At 37.3% G+C, this 20209-nt stretch overlaps 3 protein-coding genes across 13 annotated transcripts in view; 1 reads left to right on the forward strand and 2 right to left on the reverse strand.

The window, feature by feature from the left end:
* Positions 1-14466, reverse strand: LOC140853236 (large ribosomal subunit protein uL6m-like). 3 transcript variants are annotated; one of them, XM_073247463.1, is made up of 2 exons: positions 14366-14466; positions 1-700 (listed from the first exon to the last, which is right to left on the reverse strand). In XM_073247463.1, the coding sequence occupies exon 2, from the start codon at positions 676-678 to the stop codon at positions 370-372; it is 309 nt and encodes a 102-aa protein (XP_073103564.1). In that variant the 5' UTR covers positions 679-700; positions 14366-14466; the 3' UTR covers positions 1-369. The 3 variants fall into 3 exon arrangements, with proteins under 3 accessions (XP_073103564.1, XP_073103565.1, XP_073103566.1); XM_073247464.1 differs by lacking the exon at positions 14366-14466 and adding an exon at positions 2706-2818; XM_073247465.1 differs by lacking the exon at positions 14366-14466 and adding an exon at positions 1160-1262.
* The window catches only part of LOC140853233 (uncharacterized), a 22952-nt gene continuing 5715 nt past the window's right edge, over positions 2973-20209 (forward strand). Inside the window, exons 1-11 of one of the 7 annotated variants that reach the window (XM_073247456.1) lie at positions 2974-3180; positions 3423-3494; positions 3565-3639; positions 5004-5087; positions 6339-6408; positions 6502-6593; positions 6756-6893; positions 7146-7242; positions 7353-7478; positions 9419-9654; positions 9738-9880. In XM_073247456.1, the coding sequence (XP_073103557.1) occupies positions 3148-3180; positions 3423-3494; positions 3565-3639; positions 5004-5087; positions 6339-6408; positions 6502-6593; positions 6756-6818 (489 nt within the window). In that variant the 5' untranslated portion in view covers positions 2974-3147 and the 3' untranslated portion in view covers positions 6819-6893; positions 7146-7242; positions 7353-7478; positions 9419-9654; positions 9738-9880. Of the gene's footprint in view, positions 3181-3422; positions 3495-3564; positions 3640-5003; positions 5088-6332; positions 6409-6501; positions 6594-6755; positions 6894-7145; positions 7244-7352; positions 7479-9418; positions 9655-9737; positions 9881-9960; positions 10012-10251; positions 10752-20209 lie in introns of those variants that run through there. The other 6 variants (XM_073247451.1, XM_073247453.1, XM_073247452.1 and 3 more) reach the window with 6 other exon arrangements.
* LOC140853235 (large ribosomal subunit protein uL6m-like) overlaps positions 13207-20209 on the reverse strand; it is a 16704-nt gene continuing 9701 nt past the window's right edge. For 2 of the 3 annotated variants that reach the window (XM_073247460.1, XM_073247461.1), the window contains exon 2: positions 13207-13906. In XM_073247460.1, the coding sequence (XP_073103561.1) occupies positions 13576-13884 (309 nt within the window). In that variant the 5' untranslated portion in view covers positions 13885-13906 and the 3' untranslated portion in view covers positions 13207-13575. Of the gene's footprint in view, positions 13907-14365; positions 14503-20209 lie in introns of those variants that run through there. The other variant, XM_073247462.1, reaches the window with a different exon arrangement.

A 20209-nucleotide genomic window follows, 5' to 3' on the forward strand; every position in this document is an offset into this window, starting at 1 on the left:
TGCTCTCAACAAAAACTTATCGTTCAATCTGGCTGTCCAAACAATTTCATTCCTTGATCACCATAAGGTTCACCACCGACCAAGATGAGAAACTATTCCTTCATACTTACTACCACAACTTGTAGTAGAAGAACTTTGAGAAACAGGAGCACTATGTAAATGAACTCAGAAGAACAATTACAAATTTGATATGCTAATCCATCAAAAAAAGATCATCCTGGGTGATTATTTAGAAATCATTCAAGGATTTTAATGATATAACATGTAGTTAATGTGCCAACTATCTTCCATCTTTCCCCTGCCATGGTTAAGCATGGTGCTACTCACCAGCATAAGCATAAAGAAATAGGAATTCCATTCTTTCTGCTTTCACTTTGATTTTTTTCCTTGCTTCTTCTTTACCACTTCATCAATGTACAATATATCCTTGCCTTTGTAGACTTCAGGGGGCTTACAGCTACGAACAGCACCTGCAAACTGGTGTACCCTTTGTTTGTCTATCCCCGTACAACAAATAATGTTGGGTTTAAAGCAGAAAACACGAACAGCAGGAGGAACAGCAAATTCAACCTCATGACTGTAGCCCAATTTTAAGAACAGTTGGCGACCTTCTGCTTCAGTTCTTGCTCTAAACCCAACTCCCACAATCTTTAGAAACCGAAAGAATTTGGCTTCCATCTACAATTTCTAGAAGCTTGGCCTGTCATAGAAATACAAATTAATAAAATGTCCATCTGAAGCTACAGGCATGTGTAAAATAACACCAATTTGCTACATGATCTGCAGACTTTTCATCAAGGATTTTGACACTAACCTTTGACAGATAAAGAAACCAGATTTATTACCTATTTTGATTGCTACCATCACCAACGACTTTTAAAATCAACTCTCAAAAAAGACAAAAAAAATTAAACAACATGAATAGCTGACCGGCTTCATGCCCTTGAGAGAAGAGCAACTATTAACCACCATTTTTCTAGTTCAATATATTCACAACATGTTTGCTGATGTTAAAAATAAAAGTGAACCAAGCAAAACAAACGAATTTCACAAGCATGATACATGGACTAGTTTAAGTGAAAATTGATATTGTTTAAAACCAATAACTAAAGTGAAGGAATATAACAAAAAAAAAATGATGTCATCATATCGAAAATACCTTATTTTCTGCTTGGGAGGTCAAGATCTTTGTTTGGCACTATCCAGAAATCAAGTTGTTATGAAGGATAAACTTGAGCAAAAAAATCTCATTTTTTGGTCCGATACCAAATCCTGTAATATATAAGATGAGACAGCAGATTATATCTTTTCCTAGAGTTGCTTCACTCTTTCGTTGCAGAAAGATCTCCTCAGAGCGTGGAGTTTAAACCTAAGGAGATTGAATCTAGAAGTGCTGGTCACATTGAAGGGAATGAAATGTGAGCAGCAATGTGAGAGGAGTTGGACATGGCTGCTGCAACTTTGCTTTGAAGTGTATGTCTTGAAAGAAATGGGCAAGAGTTCAAGGCTGTTAAGTATAGTAGAAACAAAGTCTAGAGAGGAATGTGGATCCTTCTTCATAGATTTCAGTCCTTAAAAGACAAGGAGCATTCAAAGGTTGTCGAGGTGATGGAGGCGTCCAATCCATATTGTGGCCTCTGCTGGATCTGTTATTGAGCCCTTCTCTATCAGCTATTAGCTCCCAATTCTATTATTCCCCCCTGCTACTTTCAGCTTTTATTCCTTGCCTTCATTTCATATTCTTGACCCTATATGGGGTCTGAGTGGAGCTAATATGAGGACAGTGACACAACAACCCAAATAAGATTGGTCTTGACTGGATGACTTAGGATGAGACAACAATAATCTGGAAGTGATATATCATCTCTAAAGTACTGACTATTAAAATTCATATATTTTTGGAGATCTCTAGTCTATGCATCCAGTGATCAAAAAAGAACTATTTAAATAACACAAACAATATATGTTTTTTTGGACCATTGGATGCACAGACTAGGAATCTCTAAATCACATAATTTTTTGATAGTATGTAGCTTAGAAAAGATAAATCATATCCAATGACTCGGATCATTGATGTCAAACTCTCGATCATCCGGTTTGGATCAATCTTATTAGGACTGTCGTGTGGACGCCCACATATTAGCTCTACTCTTAGGATCTTCTCTACTTCAATGTAATAGGCTAATGATCTTATGAGTTCGATATGTTACCATCAAGAATCATAGCATTAATATCAAATTGAAATTTTTAATATGCAATTAAACCATCAGTTTTCCTTAAAAAAAAAATCATCAGTTAATATATGGCCCCAAAATGATTATGAGCCAAAATCATAATAAAGAACCATGAAAGTTTTGGATGAGAAACATAACAATGATCTTCTAAGTAACATTCTTATCACTGACACCACATCTACCCTTAGAAAATTAATTAATTTTTCCCCTAGAGTTCTAAAAATAATATTTCAATTCTCTAATCCGATCAATGTAGTGACATTCTAGGCACGAGTGTATGTGATTCGGTGTCCAAAAAAATTTGCAAGGCAAACAATCACTGCGGTATAAACTATATCGTAACAATCTTCCCGAAATGCTTTCATTCCATGAACAAACATAATCAATTTTTTAAATCAAAAAAAGATCAAAAATTAAAAATAATGGAAACTAAAAAACATATATCCGAAGTCTGAGAGAGGACAAGCTTACCACGAGTGGAGCTGCGATCCACGGCCGGAGGGTGGTCGTATGGCGGTCGGTCCTTGGGGATGAAGGGCGAAGGAAACGAAGCGGTGGGAGACGGAAGTTAGGGTTACGGGTTTTCTGGGAGAAGAACGCACGTGCCGTCTATACACGATATAAGACGGTAATGATTTGCCGAGTTCTTAACATGCTCATATTTTGCAAACCAATGGTCGGATCTGATCTCGGGGACTCACGAATCTTAACGGAGTCCATGAACTAAATAGAAGCGCACCAGGATGCGCCGTTAAGCTTCTCGCCGACCACTAATTGCTTTCACAGCAACCATCTCCTCTCGGGCTCTCGAGAGCTCGATCCCTCGCTTCTTCTTCTCTTCCCTTTCTTTATTCTCCGCAAAAAAAAAAAAAAAAAAAAAGCAAAGGGAAAGAAAGGAGAAACGAGTAAAGAGATGGCATCGAACCCTCCTCTTCCCTCCTTCAAGGTTTGTTTTCAGAAATTTAACAATTTCTTTGACCAGATTATCGCGGTTTATCTCTGGTCTCGTAAGATTATTTCGACTGATTTTTTTCTCGTTTAAAAAATTTTCTTGAGACAGATAGATAAGAATATCAATAATATTGGATTCTCTTAGCTGTATCATTATTTTAAAATTTTTCGTGGACTCCGCGAAGATGTTTCATCGTTTGGTTTCGGCAGATTAATTTAATGTGATTGCTGCTGTAGATAATCTTGGGTTCGTCGTCGGTGGCTCGCCGTCATATTTTAGCTGAGATGGGATATGATTTCGAAGTCATGGTTTGTTTTTGGAGAACATTTTGTAGTTCTAAGTGTTGGATTTTTAAAGCTAAGTTGGTTTGTGGTTCAGACTGCAGACATTGATGAGAAGAGTATTCGGAGGGAGAAGCCGGAAGAATTAGTGATGGTTCTTGCCGAGGCAAAGGTAGGTCATTTTTTTCATCAAGAGACTTGAATCCATGATTCCATCAAGAAAATAAAAGGAAACAGAGAAATAACATCATTGTGGCACTAGGCTTGATGATAATGGTTATATTGTGCAGGTTAAACTCAATCTCTCATCAAAGTCTAGGGCCATGGATATATCAAAGTTTTATAGTCAAAGAAAGTACAATAAGTGGTTGATACTTGCGTTTAGTTATGTTTCTTGCAAGTAGTAATAAGCCGTGAGTAGCCATGGATAATATCTTAACTAGTAGCCTTTTGATGTGTATGCGAATTATTAAATATTTTTTTTTACCATAGATTAGGTTGTAATGATTCATGTAGTTTAAAATTTTTTGGTTCATTTGTTAGCTTGTATAAGAATTTCATAGATATAAGAATTAAGAAGGTCTAGAAAATCGAAAATAAATGCATACTCTCATTGATCTTAATACAATGCTGATGAAAAAGGGAAAAGAAACTCCATCTATATCATGTCTGAATAAAAATGTATCTGATGGTATAATAGTGAGCATATTTTTGAAATAACTGTTGGAAAATTATGCTTCCATATCATGCTGCTTTCAACTGTGTTTGCAGCTTCTACTGCAATTGACCTGGGAAAAAACTTGTGCTGGTAGTCTCTTGGCAGTTCAATGAGAGATTTGAGAGGAGTATGCTGCACACCCCCCCCCCCACACAACACACACAAAAAAAAAAAAAAAGAGAAAAATCTAAACGAAGGAAAAGGCAAAAACAAGATATATTAAATTGAGATGGACATAAATTGAGGGCAAAGTTAGCGATGTTAAGACTTCAGAAGTTTTTTCATGTTCACCTTGTTGTTTCACCATAGAATTTCTTCATGGTAGACTCTTGTTTTAGGAAAATGACATCAGTCAATTATAAAGTATTAAAGTTTCTGGTTCATGATCAAGGGTCATTAAATGACCATGACTTATATGCTTGACCTTAGGATTCTAAGCATAAGGCCATGATTATGGGTGCCAGTCAAATTATGATTTATGAAAGGCCTGTAGTCTCTAAATCCCTTTGTACATTTTCGATTCTTATCCATTTGATTGAAGCAGAAGATAATCTGATGATATTTGCTCTAAGACAGGTCTGGCAAAGTGCTACTTTTTTCTTAAGATTCAGTTACTATATCATGGATAGACTTTTTTCACTGGTCTCTTTTTTGGGGAAAAAAAGGAAAAATAGTCGGTTGATGAAAGCTAGCAGACAATGCTTCTATATTTGCTTCAATTTTTCAACACAATTAATGCAAATGGTTCTCATTGGTTTTAGCATGGCATTCACCTTGACTTTACATCTTGCTTTTGCTGATGTGCAATTTCTTTTCAGGCTGATGCTATCATATCCAGGATCCAAATTACAGATTACAGAGAACAGGATGCTGTACCGACACTCTTAATAACTTCTGATATAGTATGTCTCAATTCCTTCATTGTGCCTACCCTTTTGAGTCAATAGCATGAATCTTCAGTTTCTCACTCTTTGTTGTGCCATTTGCTTTGTAATCTCTGCATACTAATGAATTTATGTGCTGACCGGTACTCAATAATTCTACTCATCTTTCAACTGTAAATTGTGATTGAATAGCAAAGCACTTTTTTCTTTTTGTTTTTACAAAAATATAAGAGCATGCTCACAAGGAGCAACACATGTTTCTGTGGAGATAGCTTAGATACAAATGATAGAATGGTGTATTTCCTACTGAAAAAATGCTGGACATTTTAGGAAACACTCTCAACTTCCAACTAAAAAGTTAAGAGGTACTTAATCAGTAGGGGAACTATTTGATTTTAGTTGTATATTTTGTCTTCTTGGATAGTGTGCCAAGATCTGAACCTACCAGAATTTCGTTTTAGAAGAAGGAAACTATTGCAAAATTTGAGTATAATAAGGACCCATGGCTTTTATAATTTCTGCTAGAAATGGTTATATTCATAAGTTTCAAATCCTTAACATGGTTATTACACTTCTATATCTTTTGTTGTTTATAAACTAATATTAGAGTACTCCATATTCTATTTTCATGATATTTTTTTCCCTAATATGTAATGAATGTTGGCTTTATTATCGTACATGTTTCTGTTTAGAATTTATTGTGAAACAATGAAGTCCACAGCTATGTTAATGACATCAAAAAGTAGCTAGAGCAACAAATTACTGGAACACTTACACCAGGTTAAGCTCAGTGCTCTGTTACCAAGAGTATCATCAAAGCCTTGGGTCCTAAATTGTGAAGGCTGGTTTCTTCTTCTACTAACCATCAAACTTTCTGTTAGCAGGTTATGAGTTATTGCAATGGTTTGGTCTGGTAGGTCCTCTATGAAGTGTGGTCTGTAACAGGCTTTTGTACATCTTTATAATCCGTAGGCAGTAATGCATGGTATCCTAATGCTTTCACCTTGAAGAGTTTTCACCTTGAAGAGTTTAGTAGCATAGTTTGAAGAGGGACTCAGGTTTATATGCATCTGCATTTTGGTTTATGCACAGGGATTATACAAGGCTAATCCTTGCATGACATAGTTTTGCGTATCTATTGTTGTTGTTGTTCATTCACAAGTAATGCCATTTGAAATGGGAAGTATATTGATAACTCTCTTGAAGTATTTATTGTAAAATTGAATTTATTTGATCATAACCAATTACTAAGTTATAATTAATTTGGAGGTTGTGGTCCATGAAGGGATAATCAGAGAAAAGCCAACCAGCAAGGAAGAAGCTCGTCAGTTCCTGAAAGGTTCACATAAGGATTTGTACATTGTCATTTGATGGTTCAATTGCTTATGGATTCAGCTTTTGTATGTCATATTTATACCTTAACTGTTTGCAGGCTATTCTGGGGATCATGTATCAACTGTAGGATCAGTAGTTGTTACCAATCTTAAGACAGGGAGGAGATATGGAGGCTTGGATAAAGCTGAGGTATTTGTGGTGCAAAATGATTTAATTGGCAGTTTATCTTTCATTTAAATTCTGAACTGGACATATTTCTTGAACTGGTCTTACCTGTAAAACTGTATCTTTCATGTTGATATTTGTTCACCCTTGCATTAATTTTCCTTTTTCTTTTCCCCTGTTGTAAAGGCTTGCAAAACGCTGGGTTTCTTCACATCTATTTTCATCATTCCTGGCCGAGGAGGCAATTGAATTGGTAGTTGCATACCTCTTTTTGAAGCCATTTCCATTTCATGCTCCTTGCTCACGGATTACTGGATTTTTAAGGTATGCTTGTCTCTGCTGCCTCAGATGGCTGATCATCATAATCTCACTTATCCTGTGTCTAACTTACTTTTGTAGGTTACCATTCTGGTCTAACTTTTTTCTTGGTTTGTTAAATGAAAACTACTTCTGGCCGCAGAACAAATGTTTCCATTTGAAATTTGTTTTGAATGGTGTTTCTTCTATGTAAAAACATGTTCCTTTTTACTATGTCTTTTGTTATTCATTAAATTAAGATGTCAACTTGAACTGCAGGTTCTTGCGGTTACTATCAAATTATGATTGGATCTTCTCTCCCTTGATTGTTGACATAAACAATGATTTTACATCGAAGGATGAGAAGGAGATAAATGTGAGTACTTTATGTTGTATTCAAATTATTGGTATTAATGCTTAACAAATTATTTACTGTTAATATCATCTGTCAATATGTGATGGGTAACATTGTGTTTTGTTGGACAGGAAAACTTTATGTTGAGCAGAAAATCTTATGAAGAAAATGCCCAAGATGTTGAGACGGCTATGTTCTTGGCCACATCATATGATAAGGCATCTGAAGCTTGGACCAAGTTCTCACCAAACAGATTGGTAATTTACCTCCTCTGTATTCATCATCAACAAAAACAGTCAAATTTTCACCTTGAATTGTTTCATATTTCTTCATATCAGTTAGAAACTATAATAAATGTTCGTGTAAAAAAAGTGGTATCGCAAGCTGTTGTTTGCAATATATTGTTCTAAACTTTAATTTCAGGTGCTCAGATATTAGACTTCCAGTCATCAAACAATTATCTGCTGCCATGTATAGTTTCACCAAAGCAAATGTCTTCTTTTGCTACTGAATTGAGGTTGAAAGTCCTAGAAACAGTAACTGATTTAAATTTCTTCTTTCAGGAATATTAATATATTAATGATGCCTTTAAGCCAATAACTACGGATTGGAGAACTAGGCTGACTTGCATGAATCTTGAAAGTAATATTTTTATGATCTCTTATCTGCCTTGGCATTGATATGCAAACTATTTTTGGAGAAATGAACTTCAACATTATTGCTAGCAGCAAGTAATGTTATATATGAGCTCATTTCCACAGATACAACCATGTTAAAGGCCATCATTCTTTCCCATGGATGCAGAAATTATTTTCTATACTATTTCACTACTTGAGTCCATGATAGTTATGCATGTTGGTTATTTCAATGGTGATGATGGTATTGTTCGTTTCACCAATAGTGGTGTTAATGTTGATGGTCAACACCTATGGAAAGAAATTGTTCCATTTGTTAAGGAAACATGATCCCCTTTTTCAGATCTCTCTCTCTCTCTCTCTCTCTGTGTCATGCTTTTGTGGGTTGGTTGCCCTATATATATGCAGATATGCATATTCGATTTCTCTTGGTCAAGGTTTTCAATCTCAGTCCTGAATCCCATGTCGGTACATTACCACAATGGGTCAGGTCGGTACAGTATGCCCCTGTACTGACACATGGTACGCTGCTGGGATTGGGGACAGCAGCTGAACCATGTATCAATACAGAGGCATAACAAGCCCTTGTACCATACAGGTACACTATTGGGTCAAAATGCTATGCCTTGTACCAGCTATGGTGCACGTTGGTACTGGAAACCTAGTTGTCATGGATTGGAAACCACTGTTGCACTAGTATTCCTAGCCATCTGACTACCAGCACCTAAGTCTGAGGATGCAAATGGGTCCAATTGGTTCATACTTTGTTGGCTGGTTGAATCCTGATCCTTTGGTGATGCAGTCCATTTTTTCTCATTTTCACATCTTCTCTTATACATGTAACTTGCCCGAACTATTTATTTATTTATTTATTTATTTCTGTTTTTGCATGTAAGAACTGCAAATATCATTTGAACTCTCTTTTTCTTCTGATGGTATGGCATCTGTATTTGGTATTATAGCATGAATCCAACTTATGGAGTTGAACTTGTGCGGTTATTTAAAGTCTAGGATGACTTTAAACTTCTCTGCACTGTGTTAGAGCTCAGAGATATGTCAATTTTTTTCTCCTTTTTAAACATGGTAAGTTTACTAAAATAGGCAATATCATTATTCCATTTAAATTAACTTAAAATAACTTAAATCTTTCTTGATGGACAGATAATTTCTTTCCTTTTTCTAAAAGTCTAATGCTTCTTGTCTTTGGATGGGCCTTTTGTTGATCTAGATGCTGGTGATGAACCTGACCATTGTTTCTAGATGCCGCTGTATTTCTAACTAATAACTCCACTGTATTTCTGACTAATAACCTCTCTGAATAAGCAACTGTTTCAACACCCAGCTCCTTGTTCCAGAAAAGAATTCTGCTTGTTTGTGGTTAATCCAGCGATCATGAGATATAGGCTTTTAAAACATCACTGTACCACAACATTCTATGCATGGTCCATGATCATGTCAAGTCACTGAAATTCTTTCAAATTATTTCTTTTGTATTTACTTGAGTGCATGTGATGCTAATTTAGACATTGATCCTTGGCACAACTTTTTTTTTTGTGGAGAAGGTGCTCAAGTGGATTGTTTCTTATGCCCGAAGCAGTGCAGACCTTTTGACCAATCTGATTTCCATGCTTCGACTGATTTCAGCGGATTACAATAATCATTTCATCTTATTACTTCTGTATTTGGTCATAGTGTCTGTTCCGGACTCCTTTGAATAACTATGATGCCGTGGTTCTTCTCCATCGAGATAAACTTTCTTATCCTCGAAGCCTTCTTTTCCCAGCTGAAATTAATAATGGTTGGTTTATTGACTTGCTCAATCTCTAGTGTGGTCTTATTGCTCTTCTTTCTAAAGCAAGGTACTTGGTGACAACCTTGCAGGAAAGCATGTAATTTGGGGAAGAGCAAGCAAGGGTTTCCATCCCTACATGTCACTTGGGGGTGCACTGAAAAGCTTGGAAGATGCAAGGAATAAGCTGATGGTCAACTTTGATCCAGTTAGATATCTTTTGGAGGACCTGAAGGTAAACATGTCACTGTTTAGCTACCAAAGTTCAATCCGTTTGATGGGAAAAGAAATTTATATTGTTTAATCAATTAACAGAGTACAATTTATAAAGCAATTGGTCTGACATGGGAGAAGAGGGATTCAAAGGTAACTGGATCATTTAATGGAGAATTTACATCATCGCTGGTAGAACTAACCAAAAAAATGCTGCGCTCCCTTTCATGTTATTTGGAATCGATTGAATATCTAATTCCTCCTTATGGCATCAAGTGCTATTCTTAACAATAGACCATTTTCTTGTTCAATTATCTCATCCTCCTTGTGCGGTCATAGCATGGGGCTATTGGAAGGTAGATCAAATTTTGACAGATTTTTTGCTTCTTGCAGAAACGTGGTCGAGATGAAGGTGATGAGATTAGGAGAGACCCAACAGATATTCTAAGAGAAGTCGGAGAAGTGGGTAAGGGGTTTGTGAAGAGTGTATATCTTCTCAAGGCTCCAAGGTTCCATAGCTAATCCTATATTCTTCCCATCATAGCCCATACATGCTTTTGTTAGTTCCTGGCATCGAGATAGCTAGACATATGCTTCAAATCATCAGTGAGAATCAGTTTGGTATCTCAGAGCTCGAAGATGTCAAGGTTTAATCATGCAATCGTTTCCAATGATGGGATCGCAATTTTGTTCATCAGGTGGCAATGATCATTGTTGGGTGTGATCATAGCGAAGTTAAAATTGCTGGTTCATGCTTTGTTTGACACTGGGAGAGAGCGAGGTTTTGGGTGATCAGAGAGATTGATGCAAAGAAAGCACCAACAAAGCAGAAATATGTATATTTTATGTATTAATTAAATCGGAAGCTGTCATTTATAATATTTGTTCTGTAATGTGGTGGTATACGTATCACATCGGTAGGATTAATGACAGAAATCATTTTTCCCCACAAGCGATGGGTGAGTTATGAGATCATAGTTGTCCTTGCTTAGAGCTGGTTAGCAATAGGTTACCAAATACTCGGACTTTAGATGCCTGTGTAGAAAAGTTCTTGCTGGCTTTTTACATCTAAATCCTAAAAACTGATTCAGTGGGTTATTTTGTGATTTTATGAGTTAATTTCTATGGGGTGCTCTTTTATTATTTTTAATAAATTGATGCAAAAAGTCCTAACCGTCCATTACATCAGGGTTCTTATGATGATGTTTTTTTTTTTTCTTCTGAAAGTATTCTAATTTGGTTGAACTAAATCAGACGGATCCAAAGTTGGTTTAACTCAGATTTTATTTATTTATTTATTTTTTTCAGCAGCCCCCACTTGTGATCTTACGATATTTCGATCAAAATTTTATTCCTCACTATGTCGCCTCTTTGCCAGTATCGGTCTCTCTATCGATCTTTCTATCGCTGCTGGTTTTTCATCAGTTTGCGGATGGTGGGGGAGGTGGGGAGGGGGTGGAGGAGCTGGATGAAGGAGAGGTCGATGGTGGTGACAAGGGAAAGAAAGGGGAGGAAGTGATGCCGATGGCAGGGTGAGTTCGATGGACGAGGAGGTGGTAGGGTGGCGAGGTGAGTGCGGTCTAAGAGGAGGTGGAGGAGGAGACGGGCAAAGAGGGGAGGTCGGTGGTGGTAGCGATAGAAAGGAAAGGGAAGAAGTGGTAGTGATGGCGGGGTGAGTTGGGTGGAGGAGCTAGCGATGGTGGCAGGATGAGTTCGATGAAGAAGGTGGAGGAGGTGGGGAAGGAGGAGACAAGCGAGGAGGGGAGGTCGGTGGTGGCAGTGACTAAACGGAAAGGGAGGAAGTGGTGATGGTGGGGTGAGTCCGATGGAGTTGATGATGGTGGCAGGGTGAGTTCGATAGAGAAGGAGATAGAGGAGTTAGAGGTGGAGGGGGGAAGAGGAGATGGGCGAGGAGGGGAGGTCGGTAGTGGTAGTGATGAAAAGGAAGGAGAAAAAGTGATGGCGGTGGTGGGGTGAGTGACGTGAGTCTGATGGAGGAGGTGGCAACATGGTGAGGTGAGTCCCATAGAGAGAGAAGAGCTGGAGGAGGTGAAGGAGGTGGTGATAGTGGTGGGGTGAGTTCGATGGAGTGGGAGAAGATGGCACTATTGAAGGGTTGGGGGGTGGGTGGGGACTGGAGGGGATGAATTGGGCTTGAAAAGAGAGAAAGATATTCAGAAAAAAAGCTCTAAACTTAAAAAAAAAAAAAAAAAAACCACACTAAGCTATCCGTGCCACTATAAAATAGCCTTGGAGTTCTATAAAGTTACCCGCATCAGCTACACCCATGACTGGCAATAGGAGATTGCCGGTGGATGGATCTTGACAATCCATGTTGAATCAAATAGGCAATATTTTTTTTGAGGATTAAAAGATGATTCTATATTTTGCAGTACTGTAGCAAATGTCTTATTTCTATATTTTTCTCCGTTATAAACTTCAATAAGTATAAGCTAAAAAGTGCTGGGAACCATAAATGAGCTAGGAGACTGATTGGCGCCAGCTTCCAGTGATTGATGCATTAGAGATGGATGGAATGCTCAAACTTCCATCCTCTTTTTCCCATTGGCTTTCTATTTGGCACATGAATGTGCTAGTCATAGGTTGTGTGGACGAGGATCTTTAACTTGAAAATACTAGATTTAAGGACGTAAAACAGAATTGAAATGAAAATCAGAATAATCATATCTCTCAACATGTTTGGTTAATGATTGAAATTGGAATGAAATTTAAATATTAAAAAAGAATAGAGATTAGATTTTAGTGGGTTGGAACATATTCTTATTTTTTTTTTGAAATCGGAATTCCTCAATTAAACAATTGGTACGAAAGTCACTCATTCTCAATTCCATGATAGAGTTTCCCAAACCAAACATGCCCTAAACTTAATATATCAGCATAGCAAATTAAGTGGTTAACATCTATACACGTATGTGAAAATACATGGTAATGGTCATCAAATCGTTCCTTGATTAGATAGTGGTCAATATTTTCTCACAGCAATGGTGGTCAATGCAACTTTGTCAGGACTCATTTGCAAGATTCAGTGATTTTGTTGTTGGAGTGAGCTTTTGTTACTTGTGTCCATCATGGATACTGGAGTTGTTCACCTGATCAATACCACTGTCCCTACTATTGAAAAAGAATCCATGGTGTGCTAGATGATGTCTGCAGAGTAGTTTTTTGAGAGGCTATAATTTTGGGAGAATGATGATTCCCTTTTGCTCACCAAGAAAAGGTGGTTATGATTCAACAAAGATGCCATTGTACACAAATTTCTGGATATAAACTAAGAAAAGAAACATGAAAAAAGAAACATGAAAGAAGCACATCACTAAGACCAAGCTATGCTCTCAACAAAAACTTATCGTTCAATCTGGCTGTCCAAACAATTTCATTCCTTGATCACCATAAGGTTCACCACCGACCAAGATGAGAAACTATTCCTTCATACTTACTACCACAACTTGTAGTAGAAGAACTTTGAGAAACAGGAGCACTATGTAAATGAACTCAGAAGAACAATTACAAATTTGATATGCCAATCCACCAAAAAAAGATCACCCTGGGTGATTATTTAGAAATCATTCAAGGATTTTAATGATATAACATGTAGTTAATGTGCCAACTATCTTCCATCCTTCCCCTGCCATGGTTAAGCATGGTGCTACTCACCAGCACAAGCATAAAGAAACAGGAATTCCATTCTTTCTGCTTTCACTTTGATTTTTTTCCTTGCTTCTTCTTTACCACTTCATCAATGTACAATATACCCTTGCCTTTGTAGACTTCAGGGGGCTTACAGCTACGAACAGCACCTGCAAACTGGTGTACCCTTTGTTTGTCTATCCCCGTACAACAAATAATGTTGGGTTTAAAGCAGAAAACACGAACAGCAGGAGGAACAGCAAATTCAACCTCATGACTGTAGCCCAATTTTAAGAACAGTTGGCGACCTTCTGCTTCAGTTCTTGCTCTAAACCCAACTCCCACAATCTTTAGAAACTGAAAGAATTTGGCTTCCATCTACAATTTCTGGAAGCTTGACCTGTCATAGAAATACAAATTAATAAAATATCCATCTGAAGCTACAGGCATGTGTAAAATAACACCAATTCGCTGCATGATCTGCAGACTTTTCATCAAGAATTTTGACACTAACCTTTGACAGATAAAGAAACCAGATTTATTACCTATTTTGATTGCTAACATCACCAACAACTTTTAAAATCAACTCTCAAAAAAGACAAAAAAAATTAAACAACATGAATAGCTGACTGGCTTCATGCCCTTGAGAGAAGAGCAACTATTAACCACCATTTTTCTAGTTCAATATATTCACAACATGTTTGCTGATGTTAAAAATAAAAGTGAACCAAGCAAAACAAACAAATTTCACAAGCATGATACATGGACTAGTTTAAATGAAAATTGATATTGTTTAAAAGCAATAACTAAAGTGAAGGAATATAACCAAAAAAAAATGATGTCATCATATCGAAAATACCTTATTTTCTGCTTGGGAGGTCAAGATCTTTGTTTGGCACTATCAATGTGTAAAAAAATGCATAAATGAAGATCCAGCCACCATCTCCAAGTTCATCCCCAAACTGGATTCTAGGTCAAGAATATTTTATAAAATCCTTAGTGTTGAACAGTTTATCTCATGCCTTCATTTCAGTCCATTTCAACCCCAACAAATTTTTTGGCATAGGTATTCGATTTTGAAATCCATCTTCCAACCTGTGCCTCCACTAAGTTCTCCCCTTTGACCTTCAAAAGTCTCACCTAAAGTCCTTATCCTACATAGCAAACTTCCACATGTTCAAAAACCCATATTCCATCTTGTCAAACTTATATACCAAGTTAAAAATTCATATACAAGTGAACAACTGAATAATAAGGAACACCTGCCACAATGTTATGAGATGTGTATTCAACCAGACTGCACTGATGCATAGCATATATAAAAAGTTCATCTGAACACCAATTACCAACAAAGATAAAATGAAAATTGTGTTAATCAACCTTGATCAAAATCAAATGACCTACTTAGAGTTATCTGATCAAACTACAATGAATTCGGTCAGGAACTAAAGTAATGGAAACATTAAAGCATCTGACAAGACTAAGAAAACACAAAAGAAAGGTCAGGACCGGAGAAGTATGCACCATAAAACAGAAACTACAAAGCCTAACCCAATCAGTTTGTATACTACTCAAAACCCAAGTTTTCCAATACCCACTCATATGGAATAGTTAGTAGGAGGTAGATGAATTGATATAGATGATTGGACCCGAAACTTAATGGCTTAAACTTTTAAGTTGAATTGGATTTCAACTTGTATATTAAGATCTTCTCCTGGTTGGACTCAAACACTCTATTTCTCCCCAACAAGTGATATCAAAACTGACAACCGACGATTTGGAATATCACAAATAGTTAGATCCAAGAGGAAACTATCTCTGAATCACATGGTCACGATTCACCCCATAACACCGGACAAGTCTCAAAACTATAAGAGTGTCTCAATGATAGCTCTTGCGAAGAACAGTAGCATGTGAACAAATCCTAGTGGCCACAACATGTGCTAAGTGATGCAGCAAGTGGACTCGATGAAGCAAGGTGATGGATTTAAGCATGTGCTTGGGCATGATTCTTGGAAGAGTGGGTTCTTGTATTGCTGCGGTGAAAATGTGGCTATTGAAGAGCACAACTCTTGGACTAGAGCGGTAACATACTTGGTGAAGTGTAATGCAACTTGTGGCTTGGAACAGTAACATGTGGTGCATGCAAGAGTAATTGGACATGGAGCTTGACTCAAGGGAGAGTTTAATTGACTCAAATGTGAAGTGGGAGAATACTGAGGACCATATATCAGGTTTAGAATAATTAGTGGGAGGTAGATGGGGTGATAATTAGTGGGAGGTAAAATAAGTAGTCATGGCTTCAACTTTTAAGTTGAATTTGGTTCTGATTTGTATATGAAGGCCTTCTCCTAGTCGGACTCAAACTCCCCATTTGCCCCCAACACATTTTTGACTCATGTAACTAGTTTCATTGCAATCTTTAATGAAATTACCATTCAAGAACCAATTGTATCACTACTTACCCAACACACCAATGATGCATCCGTAATTGATCAGCTTCTCCAACACGAAGTCATCTGGATCCAATCTCCAAACAGAAACTAGTTCTAGAAACAAATGCCTATAAAAACTATTATGCTCAAATCAAACGCACATAAGTTCACACATATAATCTATTTGGTTGTTCAATTTCAACCATTATTTTCTATAATAAAATTGTGGACGCAGCTCTAAGACATCCACGGATCACTAGATGTTCAAGTGGAGTTAGACCCTCGAGTGGAGACCAGAAGAGAGGGGCCTGCATGTCAAACTATGGAAGAGTCTTATTTCTCCTCAGGTTAGTATGTAGAGGTAGAAGAAGATAGAGAGGGGCCAAAAATGATGGACAAGTGAAAGTTAGAGGCAATGAACCCCGAAACAACTTTTTCCTCCCAAAGATAAAATTTTTCGATCAATTTGTCCATTCATGAATTTCAATCTCGAGTGAATTGGACTAAGAGGGGATTTAATCTCGACACTCCTAATATAGAATCGAACAAAGTGGTAAATATCAATTGTCATTTCTTGGGGAGGGGGAACATATGATCAAAATCCTCAAAATCCATAGCCCATGAGGAAACGCATTGGGGATCAAGGCGCTAAAGATTTTTTTCCCCCTTTTTTTTCTTCGAGCTTCAGATTTTTATAAACAGCTAAAGAAATTAAGTTTTCTGAATCTCAAGGCAGTAACAAATGGTCAAACAAATTCTAATTTAAAAATAATATTGCAAACGAAGAATAGAAATTTCTGAACAAAATTCTAAAACCATAAACCGGACAACTATTCGATAGAAAGCAAAGTTATTTGTGAGGGAAAAGAAACCCTCGAAACCCCAAAGCCATAGTTCGATCAATATCGAGCATGAAATTTAGACCTAAAAAAGGAGGAAATAAACCAAGATTCGAATCGAGAAAGAGGAGAAGAAGTGCACCTGGGAGAGAGAAGAAGAGGATCGGCGAGATAACGAGAGGGCGACTCAGGGCGAAGCACCGAACCTCCTCGCTTACTTATCAGACGGGAAGAACGGGCTTTTTGAAGGCAAAAGCCCGAGCGGGCGGCGAGCAGCGCACGGGGTGAGCTTTTGAAGGGCAGCCGGCATAGAACACGTTGGAAAATAAAAAAATAAAATAAAATCTAGCCCCAACAATTCGGATTTAAAAGGGTTTGCCTCGAAAACAAAAAAAAAGAAATATTAAAAGGATTGGTAGTAAATAAATAGATAGATAGATGTGATATGAGATTTTTTGATTGGAGGTGATGAAATGATCAAATAATAGTAATAAAAAAATTTTCTTCAAAAGGTAAAGATACAAGAGTAAAATTATAGAAGTTGTATTTTTAGTAAATTATCATTTTTGAGAGAACTAGGGTTAGGGTTGAGTCTGACATAGTTCCAAAGCTAGGGTTGAGCTTGGCATGGTTTCAAAGTTCTATATTTGGATCCACCCCGGACCCAAGAATTCATAATTTAAATCTTATTTTGGGTCAAGTTTTCTAGGGGTTGGCAACCCCTTGCTACACCCATGATTCATATCATAGGTCTTGAGATGGGGGGATAAAAAGGAGAAAAGCGTTGAAATCATGCGGGGCTCGGTAAAGTTATCAATTAATTATATTTAGGTTGAAAGTTAGTTCTCGTATGGAGTGACGATAAAATTATTCCAAGGCCACTATGTTAAAACATACAAAATAAAATGTTAATAACAATCTCTTGTTGTTTCTTTAATTATTTCTAGATGCACCTCCATGAGAGTTTATCATTATACGGAATAAGTATGGAAAACTATCCATATATCACTAAATCAACATTATGGGGATGCTTGATTCACGATCGAAATTGGAATCAGAATCGAAATCGGAATGACTTGGAATTGAAATCGGAATGATCAAATCCCTCAAAGCACTTGGTTCGTAATCGAAATCGAAATCGAAATTGAAATAAAAATTTAAATTCATAGAAAAGAATAGGGATTGAGTTCTATATAGATTGGGCCATTTCCATTCTAATCCGAAATCGAAATCAAAATGGGACTCCTTTCAACCAAATGGTTGGAATGAAAATCACCCATTCCTATTTCGATTTCAGATCCCTACTCCCTCCAACCATGCACCCCCTAATTAGATCTTAAATTAATCCTTTCAAAACTAAGCGTATTCACAGAGTAGCCTCAAATGATATACTATATATTTTTCAGAATATATATATACATATATGAATAGTACATTCATAAATACATAAAAGTGGATGGTTCCTGTTGGGGTAATTGAATCTACTTCTTCCGATTCACAGTCGGCAAATCCGATTCACAGTGGGCCAACCAACCATATGTCGGTGACTGGCAATGGACCATCAAAGCCACACCGCAGAATGAGTTTCGGATCGATTACAACATGCCACCCGACTCTCAATCAGTGTAACAAATGGAACGTCCGACTATCAATTATTACACTGACACATAATTAGAGATTCTCAATTCACTTTCATCCAAGACCAAATCAACTACGATGACCGCTGACTAGTCGGTATGCCAGAATAACCAACCAACGGTCAGCCGATATGCCATATGTACCAACATATAATCAGTATATTGAAAACTACCAGTATGGAAGGCGCATAACGGCTACATACACAATTATTAATGGGTACTAACTAGCCATCCCACGATCACACAATTCTGACGATTGTTGAAAACCCGACTTGGACTTGCTCCCGGAGGTTCGGTAGCAAGCTCAAATTCGGATGGCCACATATCAATAAAGAGTAGCCCGGTATTATAACACAAAGGTCAAATCAAAAGTCTTCCGTCCAGCAGATTTGGTCTTAAGGAAGGCAGAAATTTCAAAATCTTTGGACCAAGTAAAATTATCTCCAAACTGGAAAGAACCCTATAGGGTGACCGAGACACTCCGTCCAGGTGCATACCGACTAGAGACTCTCAACGGAACAATTGTTTCTCAGGCTTAAAATATCGATAATCTGAAAATATACTATCAGTAAAGTTGTTCACATGTAAACACCTTTGAAATGGAATGATCGGATTTAAATTTTTCTTCGACATTTGACTATCTAAAAAAATGATATCAAACCGACGAATAATCGGCTAATGCATACCAACTCAATTTCAATCAGACAACTGTAAATGTCGAATCAAGTCAAATGACTACACATGTCGATTTACCTATGGCTAAGTGGAATAGTATGCTGATTCGATCATGATGGAACGAAATAATAAACTAACTTGACTTCAATTAATTGAAGGATATTCAGCTAACCTCCATTTATCAAATACTTAGAAAAAATCATACCTAAAGCTTAGTCGATTGATTCCCGACTATACTTAGAAAAATTTGCATCTAAAGTTTAGTTAATTAGTATGTAGCTAACAGGCAAATTCTACGACTTCAATTACCAATCGTCATTCAGCACTCCGACTGATATTCGACTGTTTGTTTAGCATTCGGTTATCCGACTGATATTCAACTATATCGGCAATAATGAACATCACATTCAAAAAGGCGACATATAAGAAGTTTGATATTTAGAAAATTTTCAATATTTGAAAAACTTTTCTTGTCATTCATGAGCAAAGAATTACAAAATTGGATCCAAAGTCTGATTACAAAAGGTGAGTTGGGCTATCGTCTAATTACAAGAAAAAAAGAAAAAGATATCTATACCGATCACCAATTAGTTTCTTCCTCGACTGTGTCAGTAGCCGTCGCAACTCTGATTTCATGGCCTTCGATAATAGCCGACTCAACCCTAACCGACTCTAGTACAGTTACAACTGGGGCCGACTCTATCATAACCAGTGCAACTTTTTCAATTGGGGCTATTATATCATCGGCTGGCTCCTCTCCTAGCGCACCAGCTGGAACGATCATGTTACTCAGATCTAAATCAGGATAAAGTTTTCCGACCACATCCCTTCTATCCTCATAACCGACATAATAAGATGTGCCGCCACCCTCGAGGATTTCATTTTTGAAGTCTTCGAACTCCTTATAATCCTCGATGGCCTGCTCCCGCGCCCGACTGAGAGCTTCCTTGGCCGACTGTGCTTCCTCCTTAGTGGAGGCCGATTCTGCATCGACCAGTGCCAACCTTGCTTCAGTGGTCCAATGCTTCTTCTGTTCTTCCTCTAATTCTTTGGTGCAGCCGTCACGTTCTTTATAGAGCCGATTAACTTCATATTTCTTCTTTTTAATTCGGGACTC

The sequence above is a fragment of the Elaeis guineensis genome, chromosome 13 (genome assembly GCF_000442705.2).
Source record: "Elaeis guineensis isolate ETL-2024a chromosome 13, EG11, whole genome shotgun sequence".
NCBI lineage: Eukaryota > Viridiplantae > Streptophyta > Magnoliopsida > Arecales > Arecaceae > Elaeis > Elaeis guineensis.

Bases quoted from the DNA above. Each gene is read 5' to 3' on its own strand.
- LOC140853236 (XM_073247463.1), bottom strand. From the start codon at position 678: ATGGAAGCCAAATTCTTTCGGTTTCTAAAGATTGTGGGAGTTGGGTTT.